Source organism: Polypterus senegalus, chromosome 10, assembly GCF_016835505.1.
Source record: "Polypterus senegalus isolate Bchr_013 chromosome 10, ASM1683550v1, whole genome shotgun sequence".
Taxonomy (NCBI): Eukaryota; Metazoa; Chordata; class Cladistia; order Polypteriformes; family Polypteridae; genus Polypterus; species Polypterus senegalus.
Genome location: NC_053163.1, coordinates 130,296,322 through 130,323,451, shown reverse-complemented (window position 1 = coordinate 130,323,451; position 27,130 = coordinate 130,296,322). Strand labels below are relative to the sequence as shown.

At 40.4% G+C, this 27,130-nt stretch overlaps 1 protein-coding gene across 3 annotated transcripts; it reads right to left on the bottom strand.

Annotated features, from left to right (window-relative positions):
• Positions 1 to 1,770: 1,770 nt before the first annotated feature.
• On the bottom strand, positions 1,771 to 21,502 carry LOC120537593. 3 transcript variants are annotated; one of them, XM_039766646.1, is made up of 5 exons: positions 21,395 to 21,502; positions 19,393 to 19,703; positions 13,783 to 14,274; positions 11,923 to 12,130; positions 1,771 to 2,903 (listed from the first exon to the last, which is right to left on the bottom strand). In XM_039766646.1, exons 2-5 carry the CDS (start codon positions 19,694 to 19,696, stop codon positions 2,711 to 2,713), a joined length of 1,197 nt encoding a protein of 398 aa, XP_039622580.1. In that variant the 5' UTR covers positions 19,697 to 19,703; positions 21,395 to 21,502; the 3' UTR covers positions 1,771 to 2,710. The 3 variants fall into 3 exon arrangements, with proteins under 3 accessions (XP_039622580.1, XP_039622579.1, XP_039622581.1); XM_039766645.1 differs by lacking the exon at positions 21,395 to 21,502 and adding an exon at positions 21,227 to 21,388; XM_039766647.1 differs by lacking the exon at positions 21,395 to 21,502 and adding an exon at positions 19,868 to 20,015.
• Positions 21,503 to 27,130: the final 5,628 nt, after the last annotated feature.

Sequence of the window (27,130 nt, the reverse complement as noted above, 5' to 3'; positions counted from 1 at the left end):
ATACACAATGGGAAGTCTGAAAATTGAAGGTACACTTTATGAGAAAAATTTAGGAGTCATGGTGGACTCAGCACTGTCAACTTCCCAAGTGTTCAGAAGCCATTAAGAAGGCTAACAGAATGTCAGGTTATATAGCGCCTTGATGTGTGGAGTACAAGTCCAAGGAGGTTCTGCTCAAGCTTTATAACACACTGGTGAGGCCTCATCTGGAGTCCTGTGTCCAGTTTTGGTCTCCAGGCTACGAAAAGGACATAGCAGAGCTAGAAAAGGTCCAGAGAAGACCGACTGGGCTGATTCCAGGGCTAAAGCGGAGGAATTATGAAGGAACATTAAAAGAGCTGAGCCTTTACAGTTTAAACAAAAGAAGATTAAGAGGAGACATGACTGAAGTGTTTAAAATTATGAAGGAAATTAGTACAGTGGGTCAAAACTTAATTTAAAAGGAGTTAATCAAGAACACAGGGACACAGTTGGAAACTTGTTAAGGGGAAATTTTGCACATTAGGAACCTTTTATTTACACAGACAATCATAGACACTTGGAATGAGCTACCAAGTAGTCTGGTAGACAGTAAGACTTTAGAGACTTTCAAAACTTGACCTGATGTTATTTTAGAAGAAATAAGTGGATAGGACTGGCCAGCTTTGTTTGGCTGAATGGCCTGTTCTTGTCTAGTATTCTAATGTTCTAAATGAACGATCCTGATGAACTGAGTGGACTCCTGTCATTTGTCAAATTTGTTACGTTTTCACGTTCAAACGTCACGTGTCACTTGACCAGAAGAGGTTTTACCAGTACACATGCCCCTGCATGTCTTTCATTTACCCTCCACAGCATGCCTGAATACCCTTTTTAAAAACAAGGAATTGTCTTGAATTTCTTTTGTTGTTTTTAATCACTAGGGGGCTCTGCCCCCTGCTCACTTGACTCGCCAACTCCTGGGCGGGCACTATGCGCTACCCACTTCACGGCTCTGCTGCTTGCGTATGGAGAAGCGAATGTACAATTTAAACAGATTGTTATTTTCATGGGAATTGTTACATATGCATAACAGAACTATTTTACATTACAGCGAGTAATTAACTATAGTACAAAATAGTAAAATGTAATAAATTGAAAGAAAATTATGTTCCATGTTGCGTTAAAGGTATTCGTTGCATTATATGTTTTCATTCTGTCTGGCTTTGAAATGAACATTAAAATACTTGTTAAACTTACACTTTTACTGTAAAACTTCAGTAAAAACAATATTTGGAATTAAATTTTCTTCAACATCGCATTGAATTTTGAGTCCATGTTTGGACTTACATCGTGACAACGCAGTGAGTGAATATTGTTTCTTTCTCTCTAATAAATAAACTGACTTTTTCAAATGTTTGTCCCTGTGATTTGTTAATTGTCATAGCAAAAGCTATTCTAACGGGAAACTGTAAACGTTTTAATACGAATGGCATATCAAGATCTCCTTTGGTGTCTAATGTTATCTGCGGAGGATGTACTACATTACCTTTCTTATCACCGGTTAAAATTTTACGTCAGAATTGTTTGACCAATTTTGAATACAACTAATCTTATCCAATTGTATAGCCCATCACTCAGACATAAATTACGTGATAACATTACAATACGTCCTTCTTTCTAACAGTAATTTGGCCGGTGGAAGACCAGACGGTGTTAACGGTTGTAGATATTCTATGGGATATTGTAAGATGTTGCTTTCATTTTCCACACGATCACCACCAACTGTTTCATCATAGTCTATTCATACTCATTTAACCAATTTGATGTGTAACCAATCATCAATTTTCACATTAATTCATTTGACTTCATCGTTTCTCGGTGCTGGGATTGCCTCTGTACTCATTTCTTTGTTGATAACACTTCTGGATGAAATTCTTCAATAAGATTTGGAGATAATAAGTCTTCTTTTATTGGGAACTTAAAGTGAGGAAGACTTAAAAATGGATAAGAGCTGACAGCACTGGAACTGTGTCTGACTAAAGCAATCACACCAATGAGAGGTGAAAGGACTGTAGGCGTGGGCCGTTACCCGGAAATGGTTGAGAGGAGGGTGGAACTTCAAAAAATCTCTTAGCACTCGCCTTGTCTTAAGATTTTCTTTAATAATAGAGTGATTTGTAGCTGTTGACCCTCTCTCTTTATTTTATAACCATCAAACTGAGACTAGAGCAACAAATTATTCGAGATGCAGTCATAATGTAGTCTCACTTTGCAGCTAATGTGAAAGGACAAAACTCTAAAATACTCAAAACTACAGTCTCCTTTCTCTGCTACCCTAATCTGACGATCTTGTCTTCTCATTTTAGCACGGCCCATTGTTTTTCTTCACTGCTTCACAACCTGCCCCCTGCAGAGAGACCTGACCAGAAATGTTCTTTACATTCACTAGAAAAGACATACTAAAGATTTTCATATGCACCGTTTTTTCTTCAAATCAACGAAAATAGTGATGTTTTATACAAATATTCACTTTAAATACATCTTTTAAAGATGACCTCTCTCAGCTAATCTACTATTCATTTATACATTTCCAATAGCAGGAAAAAATGGAAAAAAGTAATTGAGAATGTCCTTGGGAATACTAGGACACCTGAGAAAAGTCCACCTCGCCTGGTGCTTATGAACTAAATACACGCCTGTGTGGGGTGTAAAGGCTGCTATTCTCCTCGTGTGGCCCCATCGGATGTGTTCAGCCAGTCCCAGGAGTAGCTGTCGTCTCAGAAGAGTTACTTCCAAAGTGGTTAAGGAGTAAATGGAGAAAGTTCAAGCCACAGATGCAGCTTGTATTAAAGACACTCATTGCCAGAAGTGGACAGAAGCTGAGCCCAGACGCAAATCCTCGGAGTGATGAGCAGACGTGCAGAGACACCCAGTAGAGCAACCTGAATGGGGAAAAGGAAGAAAGGAGGGACAGGATGATAATGGTGGATACAACGTAAACCAGACAAAAAAAAAATTATATATATATATATATATATATATATATATATATATATACTCAGCAAAAAAAGAAACATCCTCTGACTTTCAACTGTTTTTACTTTCAGTAAACTTAATGTGTAAATATTTGTATGAACACTAAAAGAGTCAACACCATAAGACATAAACTAAAAATGTTTCATAATGTGTCCCTGAATGAAGGGAGGCTCAAAATCAAAAGTACCAGTCAGTATCTGGTGTGGCCACCAGCTGCTTGAAGTACTGCATTGCATCTCCTCCTCATGGACTGGACCAGATTTGTCAGTTCTTGCTGTGAGATGTTACCCCACTCTTCCACCAAGGCACCTGCAAGTTCCTGGACATTTCTGGGGGAATGGCCTAGCCCTCACCCTGCGATCCAACAGGTCCCAGGCGTGCTCAATGGGATTGAGATCCGGGCTCTTCCACTGCGAGGATGATCAGCTGTCCTTCCTGTCTCCCTGTAGTGCTGTCTTAGGCGTCTCACAGTGTGGACATGGCAATTTATTGCCCTGGCCACATCAGCAGTCCTCATGCCTCCCTGCAGCATGCCTAATGCACGTTCACGCAGATGAGCAGGGACCCTGGGCATCTTTCTTTGGGTGTTTTTCACAGTCGGTAGACAAGTCTCTTTAGTGTCCTGCGTTTTTAGAACTGTGACCTTAAATGCCTACTTTCTGTAAGCTGTTAAGGTCTTAACGACCATTCCACAGGTGCATGTTAATTAATTGATTATGGTTAATTGAACATGCATGGAAAACATTGTTTAAACCCTTTACAATGAAGATCTGTAAAGTTATTTGGATTTTTAAAACATTATTGTTGAAATACACAGTCCTGAAAAAGGGACGTTTCTTTTTTTTGTTGAGTATATATATATATATAGTGAACGATGGGGGGCGCTCTCACTCCCTTGAACCCCTGTCCACGACTCCAGACACCAGGTAAAAGTCCAAATGTTGACTTTATTTTGTTGCCACAGTGCACAAAGCACACTCTCCACCACAATACTCATTAACAAACAATAAACCACAATAATACAATCCTCCAGCTCCCAGACGCGTTGCCACCCTTCCACCCAGCTCAGCTCATTGTCTGAGAGTTCCCATAGTCCTTTTATAATCCCTGACCCGGAAGTGTTTCTGCCCAATAGTCCACAAGTCCTTTTTCCTTCCGGGTCAGGGTAAATAGTCCCTTTCTTCAACCCGGAAGTCCGTCGCTCTTCCTGTGACGAACCTCCGGGTCACAGGGCACCTGAAGAAGCCCTCGGTCCTCCCTGCAGCTCCCTCCTGTGACCCCCACGGCATCCAGCAGGGCTTTGCATAAAAACTCCAATGTCCATGATGCCCTGCTGGTCTTCTGGGGACCTCCACGCTGCAAGGAGGGCTCCACCTGGCGGCTTGGGGTATTGGCGGGATCAATGGCCGCCATCCATCAATAAATAAATAAATAAAAAAAAATATATATATATATATATATATATATATATATATATATATATATATATATATATATATATATATATATATATATATATGAGAGAGAGAGAGAGAGAGAGAGAGAGAGAGTCCATTTCAGGGTTGTGGGGGACAAAAGTTATCTCACCAGGGTTGGGTAAAGAATTAAACGGGCCTGCACACTAATCTATCACAGAAATGACTCTCCCTCCCTCCCTCCCACACACACACACACACACTCTGACAGTTTGCATTTTCCAATTAACAAAACTTAAAAAAAAAAAAAAACCTACGTTTTCCTTCTTTGCTTAAGCATGACTGGCCGTTGCAATTTTAATAAAATGGGACTTGCAAAGCTGTTTAATCAGTTATTGTGAACATAGGAGAAAAACAGAAGAGAAAGGCAAATCTTATCACAGTGACTGACCATTATGGATAATCGGGCGAATGTGGCATTCAGATGGTGGCCGGATATCCAAAGTCCCAAACTTGAACACTTGTGCGGCACGAATGTATTCACAGAAAGCCTCCTTTGTGCGGCACGAATGTATTCACAGAAAGCCTCCTTTGTTTCATGTGTCTTATCATCAGAGTGGGATCAGGGCACTGGATAAACAAAACAAAGCCCGTCCACAAGTAAACACGTATGACTGCACACAGTGCTTGAAGTGGAAACAAGTGAATGGCAGCAGACTGTCTGATTTCGTGCGTTTAACGGTCTTCTTCGCAATGCTGTTTAATTCCCCACAAGATCCTAATCAAGTGAGGTTCCCCCTTGGAGTTTTGTACGCGTTGTTGTCACAAGATTTGAGGCACTGAAAAGCATTTTTAGATGGGTAGCCTGTTAAAAGCGGGACACTGACCCTAGTAAAATATAGCGTCCGTGAAATGGTTATTATAATCTGCCGATAATGGAGGAGTGAGGCTGGTTTACTGTAAAGCTGAGTAAATGTTTATTTACTCGGTGCATAACGGCTTAAACACCACTGCAGGGTGAGTGAGTGATTGATAGATTGATTAATATTTAGCCTTGTTCATCTTGCTTGCATTTTATACCTTTACGGTTAGAATAATCATTTAACATACCCATTACTATAGTTAAAGCATCAGGAGGACTTAGGAGCTGCCGGACTTTTGTTCTCTCCTTCTTTCAAGAAAACCGCGCATGCTCATACAGCGTTCGCTCGCGCGCGGGTACAATCAGCCAGTGACGTGACTTCTGAACCGCGCGCAGTCTGCTGTTTCATTAACTTGTATCAGAGGTCTCTTTGCAGTCAGTAGCAGTTATCGGAGTTGAAAAACACTAAAATACATAAAAAATGCACAATTTGGTCAAATTTCTGTGAAGATAAAACTGATATGGTAAACTAACTCTAATTAGAAGTCACACAGAATGTGGTTTAAGATAGTTGAGGTCTCAAATTCAGCAAAGGCTTTTCAATGGGAGATTTTGAAATAAAAAAAAAAGAAAACCTCTATGCAGCGCGATCTGTTCGAGATATCTCAACGAAAATGGAACTGTTTCAACAAATGTCTTTGAAGAATAAACATTCCATATTTTAACAAAAATGGACCACTTGAGTTGTTTCATACAGACAGACAGATATGGGTTATCACAATAAGTGATATGTGAACACAACTAAAAAAGAAGAAACATAAGGAAGGGGAAGAAGCTGGCCACAGACATTTAAAAAAGATTCTTTGTCCATTGCTGTTATCCTATTCCATCTTCCACAATCAAATATTTAGGGGTTATTGTTTGGCCTTCAGGGGTGCACAGTGATACAGTACAGGGTGGTCCACATCTAATGGTGCAGATCCAGATCATCTGGATGACTTTGATTTATGTGGGGACAATTCCAGTTTGGTGCGAAGACGATTCTTCAGTTCGCACACTTCTCGATGGTCCGGGATTTTTCGGGTGATTTTCTATGTAATAAACTTAATAAGTTATAGCATGATGAAAATTGCATAATTAGATCTGGACCACCCTATTGTTAGCTCCCGATTGCCAAACTTGATCCCTGGCCTGGGCACCATATCGGATATGCAGAGTCTGCTAGTTCTGCCTCATGTCTGAATGTGGATTACACTTGATACGCGCGTTTGCTCTCCAGACACCTGTGTTAGGTTAACTGGGGACTCGAGTTTGTTCCTATAAAACTGAGTATGAGTAAGCATGTGAGTGGACCCCATGATGGACTGTTGACCCCTTTGGGCTCTCCAAACCTGAACTTTATTCAGCAAGTTTGAAAAATACACAGTTTGTATAATGGTGTTGTTAAAAATGAGGCAGAGACATGAAGTTTGTAAGAGGAAGAGGCTGCACGGCTGTAATAGCCATTAGCCGTCATGTAGTCTGCTGCTTGGGGAGAGAAGGCACGTCTACAAAGTAACAAAAGACTTTGATTTCATACCCCTCAGTTTAACTACTACATCTTATATGCTTCACCTTCTAATTCTGACTACTTCTGCTCCTCTCCATCCACACTCCTGCACCCCCTTTTACTTCCTGATTTTCTCTTCTTTTCTCCACCACTCTTCTTCCATCCCCCTTTCTCCTGAACATGGAGCTCTTCTCCATCTCTACGGTGATGAAACATTGCAAACCTCTTCTAAACGATGTGTGCTCCTCTGCCTTGCAGTAGCAAACTGACTTCTTTGTTTAATCACAAGGCATCACACTATGTGGGCCATAAATGTCTCCTAACATACAAACCATAAGTGTGTTTTATCAGGGTGATAAGCGAAGCTATTTTGGAAATGTGAGGCAGCTGTGAGATGTAGAAGAGCAGAGAGGCTGCCAACTCTTCCACAGGCAGGCAGGCCTCGAGTGACAGCAGTCTCAGTTTATGGAAGTCTGCCGATACAAATGAGCACACAAAATGCAATTGTTTCTCTTTCCAAATGAATTTCTATTAATTTCTACTAAGCGTCTTCTATTTTTTATTGACAAATTAGGCAAACTAGATTTGATTGTGATGAATACACAGCAGTCATCATTAACACAGAGGCGTAATACAGTTCAGTTCATATTTAGCCACAATTTCAATCATTTTGTGCTTTTGTTCACATATGTGTCACGATTGTCATTTAAGTCATGTCACATTTGAATACTTTTTATATTGATTTTTAGTCACAGCCTTCCTTCTTTTACATAATCTTAGCAAGTGGGAGGAAGTCAGCAGCGCGCTCTCATAAAGCCAGTCACTTAATGTTGAATGCCCAGCGACTACTCAGTCTATCTTGTCTAAGACAGGTTTGATTTTATCTTGAATCGTAGGGGGAAGACTTGTGTGCTCAAGAACTGGCAACCAATGGATGCTCATCTGGAAGTACAACACATAGAATGTAGTTACACAGAATAAGGGACCTCAGAAACAGAAGAGATGCTTGTCTGTCTGTCTGTCTGTCAGGTGTTGTATGTGCCACAACAGAATGGAAAAACAGTCGCTCAGCATTTTTCAGTCATTTAAACTGACATGGTCTGGTGACAGGATCAGCAACTGTGGTCAGCAAGCCTGACATCCCAGACAACTAGAAGTCACAAAATGTGACATTGGCGGCTATATCTACAATTAACATAACTTTGAAGACTGTGTAAAAGATCATGTGAGGTACAGTATCATTACGAAAAGCTACAATGTTAAAATAAATAGTTGATGTATCCAATTATCTATGGTTCATACTCTTAGTTTAAATCATTTGAGTTATACTAGTAGAACAATATTGATTTATGGTCATTTCATTATTACATCTGAAATGTTTTTCTGTAAAATTCACCTTAATGAAAGAACAAGTGTCTGCGTTTCTGTCTCGTTGCTATGTCTCTGTTTTATTCCATTTGGTCAGGGCTGTCTTACCAGCATCATAGGCCCCCGGACAACGTAGTGCGCTGTTCTGGTAGCAAAAAGGAAACATACATAGGCACCAGAAACAGCGTGGACCCCTACGCTCCTGGGGGCCTCAGCCAGTGCCCATTGTGTGCATACGTTAAGATGGCTCTACTTCTGGAAGGGGATTTGTAAAAGCAATGTTAATGTTAATGTTTGTGATGTGCCATATGTTGGAATGAAAAATACAATGATTATAAAATACATTCCAATGGATGATGCACTGTGAACATTAACACTGAATACATCCAACAGAGAGTAACTGCAGGACAGACCGTAATCATCATCATATCGACCTTAATAAAATGACAAGTGTCTGTGTGTTCATCCAGATGATATGTCTCTGTTATGTGCTTTTTGGTATGGGATTTGTAAAAGCAGCACAAATGATTGTGATGCACCATCTGTTGGAATAAAAATACATATATATTTTTTTAACTAGATGCATTACAAAATACATTCCAATAGATTGTACATTGCAAATGTTAACACTAAATACATCCAAAAGACAAAGATATGTGTGTGTGTGTATATATATATATATATATATATTTATTTATTTATTTATATTACACACATACACATCTGTTTATCTTTTATTGTGTCTTCTATTTTTCTATTCATTTTGTAAAGCACTTTGAGCTACATTTTTTGTATGAATATGTGCTATATAAATAAATGTTGATTGATTGATCTATATCTTTTGGATGTATTTAGTGTTAACACATACATACATATACACACACATATATATTTATATATATCTCTCTATATCTATATATACTGTATATACAGTGGTGCTTGAAAGTTTGTGAACCCTTTAGAATTTTTTATATTTCTGCATAAATATGACCTAAAACATCATTAGATTTTCATTCAAGTCCTAAAAGTAGATAAAGAGAAACCAGTTAAACAAATAAGACAAAAATATTATACTTGGTACAGAACAGCTTCAACTCTGGGATGTTGGTGCGTTTCCTCACATTAATTGCTCGCTTCAGGTCCATCCACAATATTGCGATTGGATTAAGGTCAGGACTTTGACTTGGCCATTCCAAAACATGAACTTTATTCTTCTTTAACCATTCTTTGGTAGATCGACTTGTGTGCTTAGTGTCGTTGTCTTGCTGTATGACCCACCTTCTCTTGAGATTCAGTTCATGGACAGATGGAATGACATTTTCCTTTAGAATTCTCTGATATAATTCAGAATTCATTGTTCCATCAATGAAGGCAAGCTGTCCTGGCCCAGATGCAGCAAAACAGGCCCAAACCATGATACTACCACCACCATGTTTCACAGATGGGATAAGGTTCTTATGCTGGAATGCAGTGTTTTCCTCTCTCCAAACATAACGCTTTTCATTTGAACCAAAAAGTTCTATTTTGGTCTCATCCATCCACAAAACATTCTTCCAATAGCCTTCTGGTTTGTCCATGTGATCTTTAACAAACTGCAGACGAGCAGCAATGTTTTTTTTGGAGAGCAGTGGCTTTCTCCTTGTAACCCTGCCATGCACACCATTGTTGTTCAGTGTTCTCCTGATGGTGGATTAATGAAGATGAACATTAGCCACTGTGAGAGAGGCCTTCAGTTGCTTAGAAGTTACCCTGGGGTCCTTTGTGACCTCACCGACTATTACATGCCTTGCTCTTGGAGTGATCTTTGTTGGTCGACCACTCCTGGGGAGGGTAACAATGGTCCTGAATTTCCTCCATTTGTACACAGTCTGTCTGACTGTGGATTGGTGGAGTCCAAACTCTTTAGAGATGGTTTTGTAACCTTTTCCAGCCTGATGAGCATCAACAAGTCTTTTTGTGAGGTCCTCAGAAATTTCCTTTGTTCGTGCCATGATACACTTCCCCAAACATGTGTTGTGAAGAGCAGACTTTGATAGATCCCTGTTCTTTAAATAACACAGGGTGCCCACTCACACCTGCTTGTCATCCCATTGATTGAAAACACCTGACTCGAATTTCACCTTCAAACTAACTGCTCATCCTAGAGGTTCACATACTTTTGAATGTAATATTCGATCATTTTCCTCAATAAATAAATGACCAAGTATAATATTTTTGTCTCATTTGTTTAACTGGTTTCTCTTTATCTACTTTTAGGACTTGAGTGAAAATCTGATGATGTTTTAGGTCGTATTTATGCAGAAATATAGAAAATTCTAAAGGGTTCACAAACTTTCAAGCACCACTGCATATTTAGAGCTGCTGATGATCTGTGAGGTGATTAAGACAATACAAATTTCTGTTTTTATATTTTTTAACACTACTCTTAAATGCATGTATTAAATCCAGTTAATTTGACCACATTTCTCATGTCTTGAAGTCAATCCAAGTTTATTAATAGTAGTAATGGGTCGCTGGCCCTTAATCGTTTTCAGTGGGGTTTCTTGATAATGGTGTTCATCCCCACACATCCCTTATGATACAGAATTATTCTGTGTTGGAACATAAAATGCTGTGTACTGAGAGAGAGAGAGAGAAAGAGACAGACAGACAGATGGAAGGATAGACATACATGCAGACAGACATACAGATAGATAGACAGACTTCATTTCATGCATATCCTAGCTCTTCAAAGTACAGAGAATAACATGAGAACAACTAAAACCAAAACAAGTTATAGAAGCAAAAGAATGAGTTTCATTTTTGTGTAGCGCTAACATTGCAGACAGACAAGCACTGCGCTCTGAGATAGCACATCAAGGTCATCCTTGCCGTTATCACACATCGACAGCATGGAGAAAGAAATAACATAAAAGTTACATCGCACAGTATAACGGAACATCCAGAACAAGACGATACACACAGTGATGTCTGCAAATGTAAGACCACCTGTAAACCAGGCTATTGAGGTACAGATCCGACTATGAGACGAAATGTCAGCCCTGTCCCTAGCAACGATTACGTTTGCGGCCGAACTTTTTTGGTCGCCCGTGGAGGGGGATATGATCTGAAACTGCACAGTTCAGGAACTTCACAATTCTGAGCAACCAAAGAGCAGATGACACAGAATGGAATCACGCAATTCCTTAGACCTCACTCACATCTCCCCCAACACAAACATGATATTTGTTGTTTAATTAATTGTATGTTACCTACTGTGGCCTACATTATAGCATACATTAGGCCTATATTATACTGGAAATAATAAAACAGTCAATAATAAGTGCAAATTAATCATGCTCATACACATTTTCAATCTAATTAATGACTTCTCCTCTCCAGGCTTCAAAGTCGGCTCATGTGTATCACGCAGGTAAGCACAACCTGAGCTCCAATAGTGCTGATTGTACAAAGGCTGTACCAGGATTTGATGTTTTAATATTTAATTGTTTGTGTAATTGCTAGTGCATTCAGCAAGTTGTCTTTCAGCACAGAAGTCCAAACCATATTCATTGGGTGGATTGGTGGTTATTGTTTCTGTTATGCAAAACTGCGCAATAAATAAACAAGAATAATTTAATATGCTTAGGCAAGAAATTATTAAAACTGTTTTGTAGCAGAAATGAATCACTGTTTTATTTCTACTTTATAGAATAATGCTACTATGCTTACAGGAAACAGTGGCAACTTACCTACTGATCCCAAACAACCCTGCCAGGATGGGAATGGCACGTAACTGCCCCTGCTCCAAGAATGTGGCCAGGGCTACAAGGTTGAGGGCATAAAGGCTAAGATGTTCTGAGGAAGAAGAGACGAACACCTGCTGCAGAGTGGCACCTTGAGCTGGAGAATCTTGAGTGGTGGCTGAACAGAGTGTGGCGGCAGCACTGGAGAGAAGGCCTGTACAAAAGAAATGAGGGTCTAGTTAGGTTTGAGTGAACTGTTCCCCTTGCTTATTAAACAACTAAGCTGAGGTGACCCTAAACGTATTGATATTTCAAAAAGAACAGTAAATATGATGTGACACACGCTCTGCTGGGGAGACACAGGTGATATTACCTTGCATGCAGAGGAGAGAGTGTGGTGTACTGTCTAAGGTATTGAAATGTCCACCTCAAGGTTACCAGTGCCAGTTAGATCCACTGATATGCTCATTTAAATTAACAGAACACTTGGAAAGTGTAATGAAATTGATAATAATGAAAATAATAAAAATGACAATAAAAAGAACACTATACCAATTCCATGTAAGCATACAGATAGAATTAAATTCCTAGGAAAAATATCCCAGTAATAAACAAGAAAGGTTCCATCCAGCACCCATCTCACAAAACAGAGACCCCACTTGCCCCTGCTAGTTATAGTTCGGTACATCAAAGCTACAAAAGGGATTTTATATAAAAAAAAAAAAAAAAGAAAGAAAAAATCCATCACAAAGCCTCCCAAGGAGCCACCTATAGACATCCCGCTGCCCACTCAACACTTCTCACACATTTCTAGCATCGTGACCTCCAGCTCAGAAGGAAGCACACCCCAGTCCAACTTCCTGTTGCCCAACTGCCAGACAGGTTGCTAAGAGACAAGGCGACTCTTGACCTCGAGTCTTTGAAGACTATGGTGTCAAGTTACCTTGAGGCCCCCCACAACCCCAGCCATGCAGCTCTCCAGCGGGCTAAAGCACACAGTTGGGAGCAGCAGAGGAACAGTGTGGGAAACTCTCTGGACCACCAACGTTCTGAATCTGCAGCAATATCCTCTATACAGCGCCCAGTTGCACCTTGATTTTATGGAGTTCATCAGGTTTCATCTTCTCAAACTGGGCACTGCCACCTTGTTGCTTGCTGTACAGTATTTCTTTGCCCTGATTGTTTGATGTTTCATGTGAAAGGTGCTATGTAAAATAATGAAAATCGTTTGATGGTCGACATCCACTCCTACTGCATTACCTTCTCTTCAGTCATCAGAATAAGACTGAAGAGTTTATTCCTTTACATGGAGTCCAGCCCTAACTACTTTAAAATGTTCACAAGCACCATAAGAGGAGATGGTCTGGTTCAACAGGGCCCACACATAATGAAGATGGAATCTCTGACTATCTCAGACCCTACATGATCAATCAGAACCCACAATGCTTCATGTCTATCAAACTGTAGGTGTTTCCCAAGATTAAAGCTGATCCATGACCTCTGCATGAGGGGACTAACCGAGGTCTCAAAAACAAATTCCTGAGGAAATGAGGCTGCAGGGGCACATCACAGGGCACCACATCAGGAGAGTCTCACAACTCCTATGCATAATTCCATACATCTGTGCCAAAGCTTTGTGAGACAAAGCCCTCAGCCATTTCCCTTACCCTATAATTAATAGGACTTCAAAGCCTGGTGTGACTACACATCAAATCTACTAAATGGGACCTCAGTGACACAATTGGTTTCACATCTGCTTCCCATTCTTTTCCCCCCAGATTATTTTTCTGTAGGTATTAAACTTGGCTCGTTTATCTTGTCTTTAATGTCCTGCAATTTTATTTAAATAGAAAGGGCACAACTCACCTAGAATGACTGGCAAAGTCAACACCACGCAGCACTGGATTGCATAGACAATGCGTTCGCTCAAGTCCCTGCAGACTGGTGGGTCAAAGGGTAGGTACATATAAGTCCCATATAAAATGCAAGGTGTGAGGAGGAGCGCAGCGAAGCTGGACATGATGAGTCTGAGACGGACACCCAAACAGCATTTCTTGCACCCCCTATCCGTATCTTCTGGAGATGGGGAACTGGGCCATGAGTTATTGCCCAAAAATGGCTGTTCTTCTTCAGCTCCATCACTAGCTAGCTCTTCATGAAGCTCCACCCTTGTGTTAATATTTTGAGGAACCGATCCATCTATGTCTTTGTTGACGTCCAAAAAAGATGTCTCACTTATCATACCCAAAGTTACAAGCTCTAGTTCTTCTTGCTCCTCTTCTTCTTCCTCCTCCTCTTCAGCCTCCCTTTCAACTTTCAGTGACACTTCTGAACTACTGGACTCCAAATTCTGCCCATCTATAATTCATTTAAAAAAACAAACAAACAAACAAAAAAAAGTTAGGCCAGAACTGTGAAATAATTTAAATTTACATTAATTTGGATAGCAGATGTTTTTATCTAAAGGGACTTACAAAGGCGGTCAACATAATCGAGTTAACATTATTTTGGGGGGCTGTTTGAAAACAAGTGTTATGGGACAAGGGTACAAACTTCATTATAAGTGAAAAGCTCAGAACAGAAATACCAAGGAGTTACAATTCTTATATTATAAAAACCTAACAGTTAGAATCAGCTGAACTTCAACAAACAAGGGGGTCTTCAACACATGAAGGCAGTTGGATATTCAATTGAAGGTGGGCAGCTTGTTTCTCCAGCTTGAAGGTAAACATGAAGAGTCTCTGGAGTGAGATTTGATAGCATGCAGTGGTGGCATCACCAGATTCTGCTCATCAGCAGACTTGAGTGGTCCAGAAGGAGCAGAGAGGACCTCACCACTGTCTCCACAGACAACAGTGCTGATCCACGGACTACTCTGTAGGCAAACATCAAGGATTTCAGCCTAATACGAGTCACAACAATGAGCCAATGTAGTGATCTGAAGAGAGGAGTAACATATGCCCATCTTAGCTGTTGAACAGCTGATTGAACACCAGACGTGTCACTTCATTTTGAATTATCTGCTGTGACTTGGTGACATGCGCCGAGCAGAGAGTTGCGGAAGTCCAGACTTCACAAGAACAAAGCCTGGTCCAGGACTTATACTGTACATGGTCAGTCCATGAGGTGTATTGGTCTCCTCCCTTCTTCCTTGGCATCCACTTTTTGCCTTTGCCTATTCTTTCTCATCTCATATAAAATCAGTTTCCATTTTATGTGCAGCACTGTGCAAAGCCTGCTATAAGTCCTTCTTACCATTTTATTCTTCGTGGAGCCTCCATTTCATGGAACACCAACTTCAAGAATATCACTATGTCTTCTAGGAATCTCAAATCATCAACAAACCACATTTAATTTTGTCCATCGCTTGTGTCATACCCCTTGTAAGTGTTTAGGGAGCCATTTCTGCTCCTTAAATGTCCTCAGAACCTTCCTCCAGATGTTTGGAAACTGCCCCACTGTCACTCTCTATTGGCTTTCTGCATCGAATTCCCTCTGTCCAGATTCCTCTCTTACCTCATATTCTTCCTCTCCTGGACAGTTCCACACTCTTTCTCAGTTCAGTCCAGCAGAGGTTGTTCTCTCTGGGTCCCATCTCTGTCAAACCTGCACTAGGCACTCTTTCATTGGAAATCTCCCTGTTCTGCCCCCCTTCGTGGTTCGTGCAGATCTTCTTTCCATAACCTAACTCTTCTTGAACTTTCTGCATTGAGGATTAATGGAAAACCTGGTTCCAACATCAGGGAGTGGCTTTTGGTCACCAAGCTTGTGGGAGGAAGGCCATCTCGTGGCTAGTGATGGCAGGAACTTATCCTCTTTGCTTCCTTTCGTTTTTGGTCTGACTGTGGAATCCTCTCCTTTCTGATTAGCCTCGCAGACTACTCTTTTGTCACTTCCCCATTTTTTGTTTATTTTGTTCCTCATGGGGTTGGGGTGGGTGGTCATTTTATCTCATAATTTCATACATCCTGTTTCCTTCAGTATCATACTTATTCTTATCAATAAAAACTTGTCCACACAATAAATCCCTCTCATATAAAGTAAGGTATCACGCATTGTGAATAGCACCTTTATCCACACTGTCATTTATCCTTCAGAAAGTAGAATTACTAGAGATACCAGACCTAGTTCTTTAATGAAGGAGTGCTTAATATTTTCATACAATGAAACCAAACTTTCCTTATTGCGTTTTGTCTACAGTGCCTTTCAATATAATAGAACCCATGTCTTCCTCATTGGGATTAACAATGTAAAAAACTTTTTTTCGTGAAGAAGCCCCTCGTTCTTTACCCACACAGTGACATCGTTTACAGGTTGCTTTATTCAGTGATTTACTCATCATGGTTGCCGTGACTGTTCCTTCCACCCTGTGTCTATGGAGAAGATGACAAAATTCTTAGCCCAATTTCTAGTGGTGTGGGGTCCTGGACATTTTCCTAAGACACTGAGAGTGAGACAGACTTAGCACCAGTCCATTGCCGGACCCACTGACACACATCCATCCTCAAACAGGGTCAAGTCAGACTTGCCTCTTAACCTAACACACTCATCTTTAGGAACAATCTACACTGTAAATATTTTGTAAGCTGGATCAAAAGTAATGAATAATAATCAATTTAGAATTCACTCCTAAACTAAAACACACGTCTTTTGGAATGGAGGAGTGGTCTGAAAAGAAAGAAAAAAAACAGGCACAGAAAAAATGGTCAGACCCCACAGACAGACACAAGGCGTAGAATCTGAATGCAAGATCCTTGGGGGAGCAGTGCTAACCACTGTGCCACCATGCTGCCAATCACATAATGTGTGGCTTGCCTTGATGCTCTGGGCCTTGTAGGCCAAAGGCCCTCCCGTCCATGGCTTTCTGAAGCTCTACACAGTCTGTGGACAGAGCTTAGGACAGCTGAAAGGAAATGGAGGACGTCAATGGCCCAAGCTGACCCGGATACGTATTGACCTTATGGAAAACAGGGGCACTCCAGCCGCCCCAACCCGACACAGCCAGGCAGAGACACGGGTACCAGCACAGCACACGCTTATTCACAAGAGGGGAAGCGCCTTTCTCTCACTCCCCACAGAAGCACAACACAATAAGCACCAAATACACAGTCCCTTCTTCCTTCTTTTCCTCTCCTGCCCACCTCCACTCCTCCAATGACAAGCTTCACCCCGAATGGAGTGAGGTGACTTCTGTTATGTTTCACCAGGGAGTGATCCAGGTGGCTCCTCAGGATGAACTGGAATCGCTCCCAGGTGAGTAGGGTTCTACAGCTCACCCTGGTGGCCCCCACAGAACCCAATGAGGCTGTGCTAAACTCCAACTACCAGCATGCACTGTGGGAATCTGTGACACCACAGCCACCCATGAGGGCTGCCCTTTATCGTTCCAGGAAAGGCAAGTCTTCGTGGATGCTTTCCTCCAGGTGTTCCATCCAGCTGGCGCCTCAGCCAGGTAATGGCCATGGCTGTCCACCACAATCTCTTCTATCTTCTTTCTCTTCTGCTGTTACAAATGCTGAAGTAAGTTTCATTCAAAACAGGAATAGCAACACTTCAGACACACATGGCTTGTTTTTGGTTTTCATTTCTCTCGTCACCTATCAGCACTATGCCGATGATGATGATGATATGCCGCTGTACCCGTCATTCGCTCCAGATGACCACACAGTATCTGCTTGACTGTATGCGTATCTCTCATTGATACTGCAACCTGCTTATTCCTCCAACTCATCCATCTATTCAGCACCAGACTCTGTTCAGCTCAGCCCACAATCGCAAACACCTGCCAAGTCAGTCCTTACCCATAGGGTGGTGATCAGTAACCCATTGCCCTTCACTGACCATGCCACACACAGTCTCTCGGTCTTGCAGATTCATTCTCTACAACACACTAAGGATCAGACCCAATCTGATGGAGTATGCAGCCCAACTCCTGGTTCAGGCTCATCAGACTGGCAGAATTGGTTTCTACCGTCAATGCCTTCTCTTTTGATAACAACTCATTTCACCAGGCCGGTGGCATTGCAGTGGGTACCAGAATGGGGTTTCGCTATGCCAACATCTTCACCAGCTGAGTGGAAGAGGTTTTTCTTCCTAGCTATGTATCATCTATAACAGAAGATGTATTGACAAGTGTGCTGGTGTTGCTTCTAGTTCCAAAAGCCAGCTACAGAGATTTGTTTATCATTTTACAAGCTTTCATCCATCTGTTGGGTTTCCAGTTGATGTTTCTACCACAATTCCTACCATTTTTAGACATCAGGCTTTCTGTCAGTTTTCCAGGACTTACTCTGCTACAAGCCAATTTAATCACAGTTAACTTCTCAACAGTCCATTCTCTCCCTGGCATACTATATGCTGCCTACCTCTTTCACAGTTCCTTAGACTCCACCACCCCTGCAGTGATGAGGCTGACTTCCATAATGAAGCACTCAGAATGCAAAGTTTCTTCATCGATAGAGGATCCCCTTCACAAGTTGTGGACAGGGCCCTTAATCAGGCCAGGAGTAGACTTCATTACATAAACTCTAAGAGGGACCCCAATAAAGAAATCCACATCCGGCTGGTCCTCCCATTCCACCCCAACACTCTCTCTTTCCACAGAGGTAACCAAAATGTCCTCATCTTTCCACAGGTGACTTTTTTCTTCTGACCCTCTCTTGATCTCCTTCCGTCGACCACCTAAGTGACACAAACCTCTCGTCCACAGGCCACTTCACAAAGGAGAGCCACATTCCCTACCAGGCACTCTGAGCTGTAACAAGAGTCACTGTCTCACTTTCAAACACGTCACCAACAATACCCTTGTGTCTGGTCCCTCTGGTGAATTCAATATTGAACAACGGGTCTTTTGCCAGTCTCAAAACATCATCGACTGCATTTCTCATAAAAAGTGTCCAGCCATTTACATGTAAGAAACAAGGAAACGGCTAGCAGACCATTCAGGGAGCTGTTCAAGCTGTTAAAACCAAAGACCTGACAAAGCCTTTGTAGACGACTGCACATCCCTTGATCATAGCCGCACTGGTGGCTCCATCCGTGTTCTTTCACAGGGCTGCAAAGACACTTTTTAAAGAGAAACAGAAGAAGCTAAAGCTCATTTCCTGTTCTGGATTTCTTATTTCTCCAGGTCTTAATAACCAACCAATGTTTTATTCTCTCTCTTCATCTTCACTAATGGCACCGTCTCACACCTACTCTCAGCTTTTCTCCTTTCACCTGCCCTGGCTTTGTTCTTTCCTTCCCCTTCTATTTAGGTTACCTGCTCTTTACTTTTCAGTTGCACACTTGATGAGGACTACACAGCTGAAGCATTCCATTTTTAACCTTCTTTTCTTTTCAACATGGGAGGCAACCAATTACCTCTCCCTCTGCCAATGTAAATATAGTCTCTTATAATCAATAGGAAATAACCATCTGAATTAGCTCAAGAAACAGTCTAAAAATTTTCAAGGTTTTCATCTCTCGTGCACCTACCTTTGATTCGGCCATCTTCTCTAGTCGCTGGTTCACACTGCTCCTCGACTGACAGGATCTCAATTGAGGTGCGGGAACCTGGTGCTGACACCGAGACGGAGTTGAGTTCAGACACGGACGACTCAGGACTGTCAGAAACAGGAGCCAATGAGATCTGTGTGTCCAGATCCAGAAAAGGGGAGAATGAAAGGCGGGTGGGATCGATATCCTGCAGCTGGTGGACCAGGTCACTGATGGACTCGGTAAGATTGTCAAATTCCTTTAGCTGCCGAAGGCTGGCAGGCTGCCGAGAGCCTGAAGACATGATTCAGCTGGAACAGATGGATGAATAGGATGAGACACAAAGTCTGCCCCAAAACGAGTGAGACCATGTAAAGACCACTGAAGTACCCTGCTCCCCTGTTCTAAGAAAGGACGCCAACAGCCCTCAGCAGAAAATTAAAAGTACTAAAGCCCTCTCCTTTCAAACACTCACAGGGTGTCGAAGGGTGGAACTCCATCCCACCCTGGTCCTTCCTGAATTAATCACCACTCAGATCTTCTCAGCTGCCTATATGGAGCCCTGGAGGCATCGCCAGCTCTCCCACTAAGGTCTGCATGCCGACCACATTGCATGGGAGGAAGAAAAATCGCAAGGAGGATCCCTTCTTCAGACTAAACAAACTGAGAAAGAGGAGGAGGAGGAGGACCATCTAATTAAACAAAATTGCTTTCGGAAAAAGAACTCTAGTTATTGCCAAAACAAATGCTGTACGTGTGAAATGAATGGTGTGCTGTGTAACAGCAGGCCGATGCTCCGTTTCTGATATTTACTGAGACACACTGCCTTCTCTGCAAGATTAAAAAGATTAAAGAAATCATTTGAGTAGGAGCATCTCACAGCCGCTAAGATTAAGCAGCAATAATCAGGGCTGCTGTTCGGAGTTGTTACTGCATTGGCCATCAAGGTGAAGGATTTGGAATATAAATTTAACATGGGCAAGATTGCTTTGAATAGTTTAATGCATTCATTTTCATGGCAAGTGTGCATTATGAAAGAAAAAGATTGGTTATTCACAGTGAGATTAGGATCTGAAGTCCACGAAAAATGTTTGACTATTTCCTGCCCAAAAGCCTGGCACGCCAACTTTATTCCCTGGGCGCATTTCATGCAAATGTCTCCTGTTCTATTAAAAAACACATTTCTTGATTTGCTGATGCTAATAGGTGAGTCATGCAAGGTGCTGTACATGAATAACATTGAAATAAATAAATCTAATCAAGTCTTCATGATATCAACCGCCCCTGTTCATTTAAATGCATTTATGTAAACGCATCAGAGTTAAAGCCCACATCTTACTTGATGTTTTCACAAATAAAGACATTAACAATCTGCTTTGAACTACTTTACTGGTACGCACGAGACCTGCTTTCTTAAGCTTTAAAACGATGGTAGGTTGGCATTAAATCAGCTTTCAAGCAGCCCTCATAGCGGATGGCTGGCTACGGCGGTCAGATCGGTTGACTTGGCATGTAGCGGACGTACATTCGCGTAAGAGCTTTACGATAAACAGTACTATAGGCACACACACACACACGATCTACAGCATTGACTGTAGTGACTATACACACGCGCACATATGAACTTCGCACTCCTCCTTTCACCCGGGCACCAGGAGTGTTCATATCTTCAAAGAAGCCCCACTCTACACACTTTCTATGGCTACTTTCGCAGACTTTTATTTCTCACTTGACGGTAACAAATCCAACAGAATTAACTTTCAGGCAACAACTGCTCTTTGTCGGTTGCTGTACGATGCATCGGAGTAGACCCTTCTAAGTTACTCCCACCTACCTTCCCTCGTGAAGTGCTTTAATTTTTGTCCTGAGATGAGACTGTGCTTCATTCTGCTACTAAATATCGCCAGAAGTGTAGCGGCCGCCACATGGATTAACCAAATTAAAAACAAATAAAGAGGACCATCCGGGGGGGCGCTCAGCCTCCTGCATCTTCGCCACTTACCGGTTCGGTTGGGCTCACGGCTCGGCTGTTTTTCATTCAGTTTATTACCCGTCCGCCCAGCCCCCTTTGAAGGGCTTGCGTGGGCCATGCGGAGGGGGCGGGCACTTTGAGAAGCGCTCGCACATGAGAAGGGGGGCACCGTGCCATGGTAGTGCTTGAAGCAGATTTGTTTGTTTTTTTTTCCATCGCCTAAAGCCGAATCTTAAATTGTACTCGTTATCGCACTCTGTTCTAAACATACGCCCCACTGGAACCGATACGTTAGTGGCGTCAGTCCAGTGCCAGCAGCGCCCATTTCGAGTGCCCAGGGCAGGTTATTATCCAGTACGATTCCAGTTACCAACAATGTCGCTTTTTGAAGACCGCTTAAACGAGAAAGCCTCAGTTCTTTCAAACCAATTACTTGGATATGGAGGTCTTAAAAAATAAAAAAAAATCTTGTATGCGTTATTTCACAAACTACAATGATTCGTGCAGTTTTCATAAATAAAAGCAAACAAGGATCCTCGTTTAGACTCATCAAGTTATTGTTTTATTTTATGCCGCTTTTCCCGTGATTTATAAACTCCAATTAAACACTAAATACTTCTTTACTCGTTACATTTATTAAAAACAGAAAAATCAATGCACGATATTCTGCATTTCTTCTTGAATGGTTCGGTTATGTTTTTATACACGCACTTAAAAACGATATCAAATTCTTTTCTGAGAGAAGTGTCTTACTTTGCATCTACACAGAATACAAATGAATTACATTTATATTTGTGTGTATGTACACATTTATATTTATTCATTTATTTATATATCAGATTTCTATTCCCGGGGAGACCCTCACTTATTTTTGGGTAGCGATACCCCTTAAACTAACATTTAAATTTAGCCGCAAATATCCCTTTGTAAATAATTGCATTGGTAATTATTTTGGAATATAATACAGTGTCTTAAAATGTGCTACCCCTGTGACATGCAGGAATAGCAGGCTGCGGGAGAAGAGTTTCAGTATGCCATGATGTCGACTTTCACAGCAACATCTAACGACGTAGAGCCTGGGCTAGAATTGGGGGGGGTCTAAAAAGGACACCGTAATAAGGGCTGAAGCAGGTTTATTGTTAAGTTCATTTAGTCAGATTTACACAAACAAGGCACATGAAAATGTGGGGAGACAAAATGAGGAGAGAGGATCCACACAGCGCAGTGGTTCCGCCATTGTAATTAATCTGTACAACAGCACCAGTGTGTGGGTGTGTGTGGTTTTAAATACAAACCTATACAACAAACGTTTTGCATTATTATTTACACATTTTAAAATGTGAGAGCACGAAGCTTGTTCATAAATAGGATTTCCCACAACTGATAGGTTGCGAGTTAGTGTTCAATCACAGCCAGGTGTCAACGATCTCATTAATACGCGGTGCCTCTTACCATGAGCGATAGATGGAGACGTGAGACGGTATTGTTAAAGGTCTTGATTCAGATCTGTGCTCAGTGTCCTTTTCAAAAAGATGTGTAACACTTGGTTAAGAAAGACTCTAAACTCGCCATGGTATGAGTGAGCATGGGTCTGTGGGTGTGCCAAGCCTTGGAGTGGCGCTCCCTCTAAGGCTGCTTCATGCTCTATGCCAAGGTGATGGAAAGGGCAAAATCTACAACACTGAATAGGAGAATGTAAAAAAAAAATAAAAAATATAAAGTAAATCACAGGCCAGTAAGCTTATCACACACCATGGCTAAGTTAATGGATGTGATAATTATCAAAACTAAACAGCACACAAATGAACTGGGAATGGAGGACACAGTGTTGGAGATGGTAGCAATATGGACTTAAACAATGTGCCACCAGCCTTTGTTTCCAAGTTTTTTTTTTTTTTTCAGAATTAGGTTTTGTTAAAACTGCGGTGGGTTGGCACCCTGCCCAGGATTGGTTCCTGCCTTGTGCCCTGTGTTGGCTGGGATTGGCTCCGGCAGACCCCCGTGACCCTGTATTCGGATTCAGCGGGTTAGAAAATGGATGGATGGAGGTTTTGTTAAAAATGATTTATGGATATCAAATTAGATTGAAGAAAATCTAGCATCACTTCATGGACCAGGACAGAATTCAAGACATTTAATGCAAAGATATATAAAGTGTTACAATAGAAAATTGGAATGTTAGATTTGAATCCCCAAGGAGAGACGTACAACTTAAAAACATACCTTAGGAGAGGACCTTACAGGATGTCAGGCTGCAGAGCCCACTGTGGCAGGAGAAGGTTAAACTTGAGCTAAACAACACACGTGAGAGTTTTGGTCTTTATATTACACACAAGACACAGAAGTGGCAGAAAGTCCAGACAACAGCTACTATGCCAGTCCTGAAGTGAATTAGTAAGAATAACTGCTGGAGTTTAAAGTTTTTGGTTTTAGCAAACCAGCAGTTTAGGAGACAGGACTGATTGGTTTAAAATTATGAGGAAAATTCATACATTAAGTGCCAGAAATAATTTTAAAATGAGTATAACAAGAATACAGGAACACAGCAGGAAACAACTTAAGAGAAAATTTCACACAAAGTGTTGTTTTTAAATGCAGAGAAACCTAAGCTGTAAATTTAAACTCAAAAACTGTTTTCATTGATGCTATTTTTAAATGCATTAATGAACACACACACATCACATTTAAATACAAAATTGAAAAACGTAATTGAAAAATCACTATCATGTATACATGATTGTTTTAAATTAGTTTAACATGAATATACGGAGTCAAACTAATGTTTTTGAAAATATGTAATAAAGCACCACATTTATTGACTTCCATATAACATCTTTCATTTTTGTCACTTGGTTTGCTTCAAAACTTTGTTGTGTGTCATTTGCACACTTTTTTCCGATGCGTCCCTATATGAATCATCCAGCAGTAACCTGCCATCATACTGATATCCCAATGTAACTTTTGATATCCTGACAATCTTTCACTCTGCTCTTCATTCACCACTCCAAGATTTTCAGGGAAATCATTCCAAATAAAAAACAAAAAGTGAACTTTTGAGACTTATGTTGCAATCCAATTCCTTAAAATGAATACATTTTGCAAATTTTTAGGTAACAATAGTCCAAATTATTACTTACTTCTCTGAATGACACCCAAGCCTTTTACTCCAGGTTGCTCATCACACCATCAAATTCTTCACCAGAAATCAGTTTTCTTAGATCAGGTCCAACAAAAATAACCCCTTTCAATTTTGCCACAAATCGCAGAAACATTTGGCTCAAATACATAAAACAAGCTCCATCTTTTGATACGCTTAACATGAAGCAGTAGTAGCCGCTCTTTATTTGCATCCCACACAGCGAGGCCAGATGATGTTCTTAGCACCAAGCTGGGGCTTTTATTTCTAGCAGGTCATTCCATCTGAACTCAATGTTAATTTCCATCTCTGCTACTCAACTCAGGGGAGGAAAAAATGGGGTCTTCTGTCCGCTTCACCTGCTGCTATGACTCTAAATTTCAGCTACATTCTGACCTTACTGTTGAATAAGTTACCTTTTACTTTAAGCATACATTTTAAAATTCTAAAAACACTGAATGCAAATAATTAAAATAGGCATTTAATTTTAGCATAAAAACAAAACTAATTGACAGCCAATGTGTTTTGTGAAGGAGGAAATGGTTTTGATTTTCAAATTCAGCGCCCACAAATAAATTATATCACATTATATAATCAAAGCAGTATTTTCCATGTATACCTGCATAATGGAATAAATAATCAGGTATTTAGTTGATTTAATGCTGCTTTGAGGAAAATAACATTGACGAGATTAGCTGTGAAGTTTGTCAAATTTTTCTAACTTTCTGATAAGCAGAGTAGTCTGACAAACCCACACGGATGTTGGAAGGAGGAGAAAACTCCCTGAACTTCCAACAGAAGACAAGCTTAGAATTAAACCCATGGCAACCAAAAATAAAAATATTGACTGTGCCATCACCAATGTTCAGCTTTACCAACTTCCAGTCCACTAATGTATTCCTTTACTTTTCTAAATATATTAAGCTTTGAAGGAAACACTAATGCCACCTTCTAAGTAGCAACTGGCTTCAGGTTTTTAGAATACTTTGTGAAACATTATTAAATACAATTTTATTCAAGAGTCTTTCAAAGGAAATTGGTAATTTTAAAGTATAGTAGGAGTTCATATCAAAATTAGATCTTTCATTATATTCCCACATCTAAGGAAATGCAATTAACAACATAATTTTACACATTTTTTTCCAGGGTCTAAATGTCATAAGGCAGAAAAAGCTTGGTTCATTTCAGATTTCTTCAAATGCAAACCATTTAATTGTGCAATAACTCTAGTAGCTTCTTCTCCAGGCTCTAAGTGCAAATTAAAATAAATGTTTTGACAATCCTAATTCTTCAGTGTACTACAGGTTAGGAAGATACTCCTTTAAATAAAGTGCTTGTGAAGCAAATACTATTTGCAGAAGTAGTCTTGTAAGGAGATCCAGTGATTAGAAAAACAGAAAACGGTTGACCTCTTTAAAACTCCACTCCCTTCATTTAATTAAAATACAATAAATCAAAAGGATGTTTTCCCCAAACAATGTACTATATTTACTAACAGATAAGATTTATCTTGTAAATAATGTTTATATCCTTAAACAAGTATAGAGATTTTCCCATTATTATTAGACTGGAAATGAAAATCATGGAGTTCAGCTAAGCTGATACTTTTCAAAGTAATTTCTCGTTATAGAGTACATGAAGAGGAGGATGCTGCCACCTGCTGAGGAAGGCACACTTCAATCTTTTTTTAAAAAAAATAAGTCAATGACAATCTCAATCATTGTGAATGACAGACACACTCTGCTATAAATGTGTCAATACAGATTTTATGGTTGCATACACCGCCTGGCACAGATGTGAAAACTGGAGAATGCAAATATATGTTCTATACATCTGACATGTCGCGCTATAACTGTGCCTTTATTCCGTCCCTGCTCTACTGCAGCCTCTTAGAAGATACAATACAGAAACAAGCACCTGGTTCTGTTTAATTTGTGACAGGAACTGCCAAGGCATGATCTCGAGCAGATACTTTGTGCTCTTAATATTCTCACATGTGACTCGCACGTCCTGATGATATATTCTAACCAGCTCACATAAAACCATTAGTCACTGCAAGAGTACTATTACACGATTGGTTAAAATGGCATAAAGTGAATATTTTAAATTGATTTAAGAACACTATATGCCCAATATATAATTTAGGGGACCCAATACAGTATACACAAACAAGTACAGCAGATCCAAATGCAGAGATTATAAAAGCTCCATATCTTCCTTATGAGGGGAGAATGTAAACAGCTGGGATGAAATCAATTGTGCTTACACCTCCATTAAAAGGATACACAAAATAAATACATGAAATACATAAAACAAATATCTTTAAATATTAGATTCAGTAAATTAGTTAAACATGCAGAGTAGTCTCTTTGAAAAGGGCAACATTTTAGCATTATTATATATATATATATATATATATATATATATATATATATATATATATATATATATATATATAAAACAGCAAGTTTCAGGGTTTTTATCTCAGAATGCTTCAAGAACTGAAATAATCACCAAACAAGTTGCTTGGAAAAGGAGGAGTAAAATTAAGCAAGCAGATTTAAAATATTCTTAAATTTTCATGGTGCCAGAAAGTAGCAGGAAATTGCATGTTGGATTGCACATACAAG

What these genes read in the sequence shown, in the direction of transcription:
- LOC120537593 (XM_039766646.1), bottom strand. Translation starts at nt 19,696, where the DNA reads ATGTCTTCAGGCTCTCGGCAGCCTGCCAGCCTTCGGCAGCTAAAGGAA. An exon ending in AGAAGATGGCCGAATCAAAG is followed by an intron (nt 14,275 to 19,392) that starts GTAGGTGCACGA and finishes AATGAATTATAG; the next exon opens with ATGGGCAGAATTTGGAGTCC. An exon ending in GACTTTGCCAGTCATTCTAG is followed by an intron (nt 12,131 to 13,782) that starts GTGAGTTGTGCC and finishes TCTTTTGTACAG; the next exon opens with GCCTTCTCTCCAGTGCTGCC.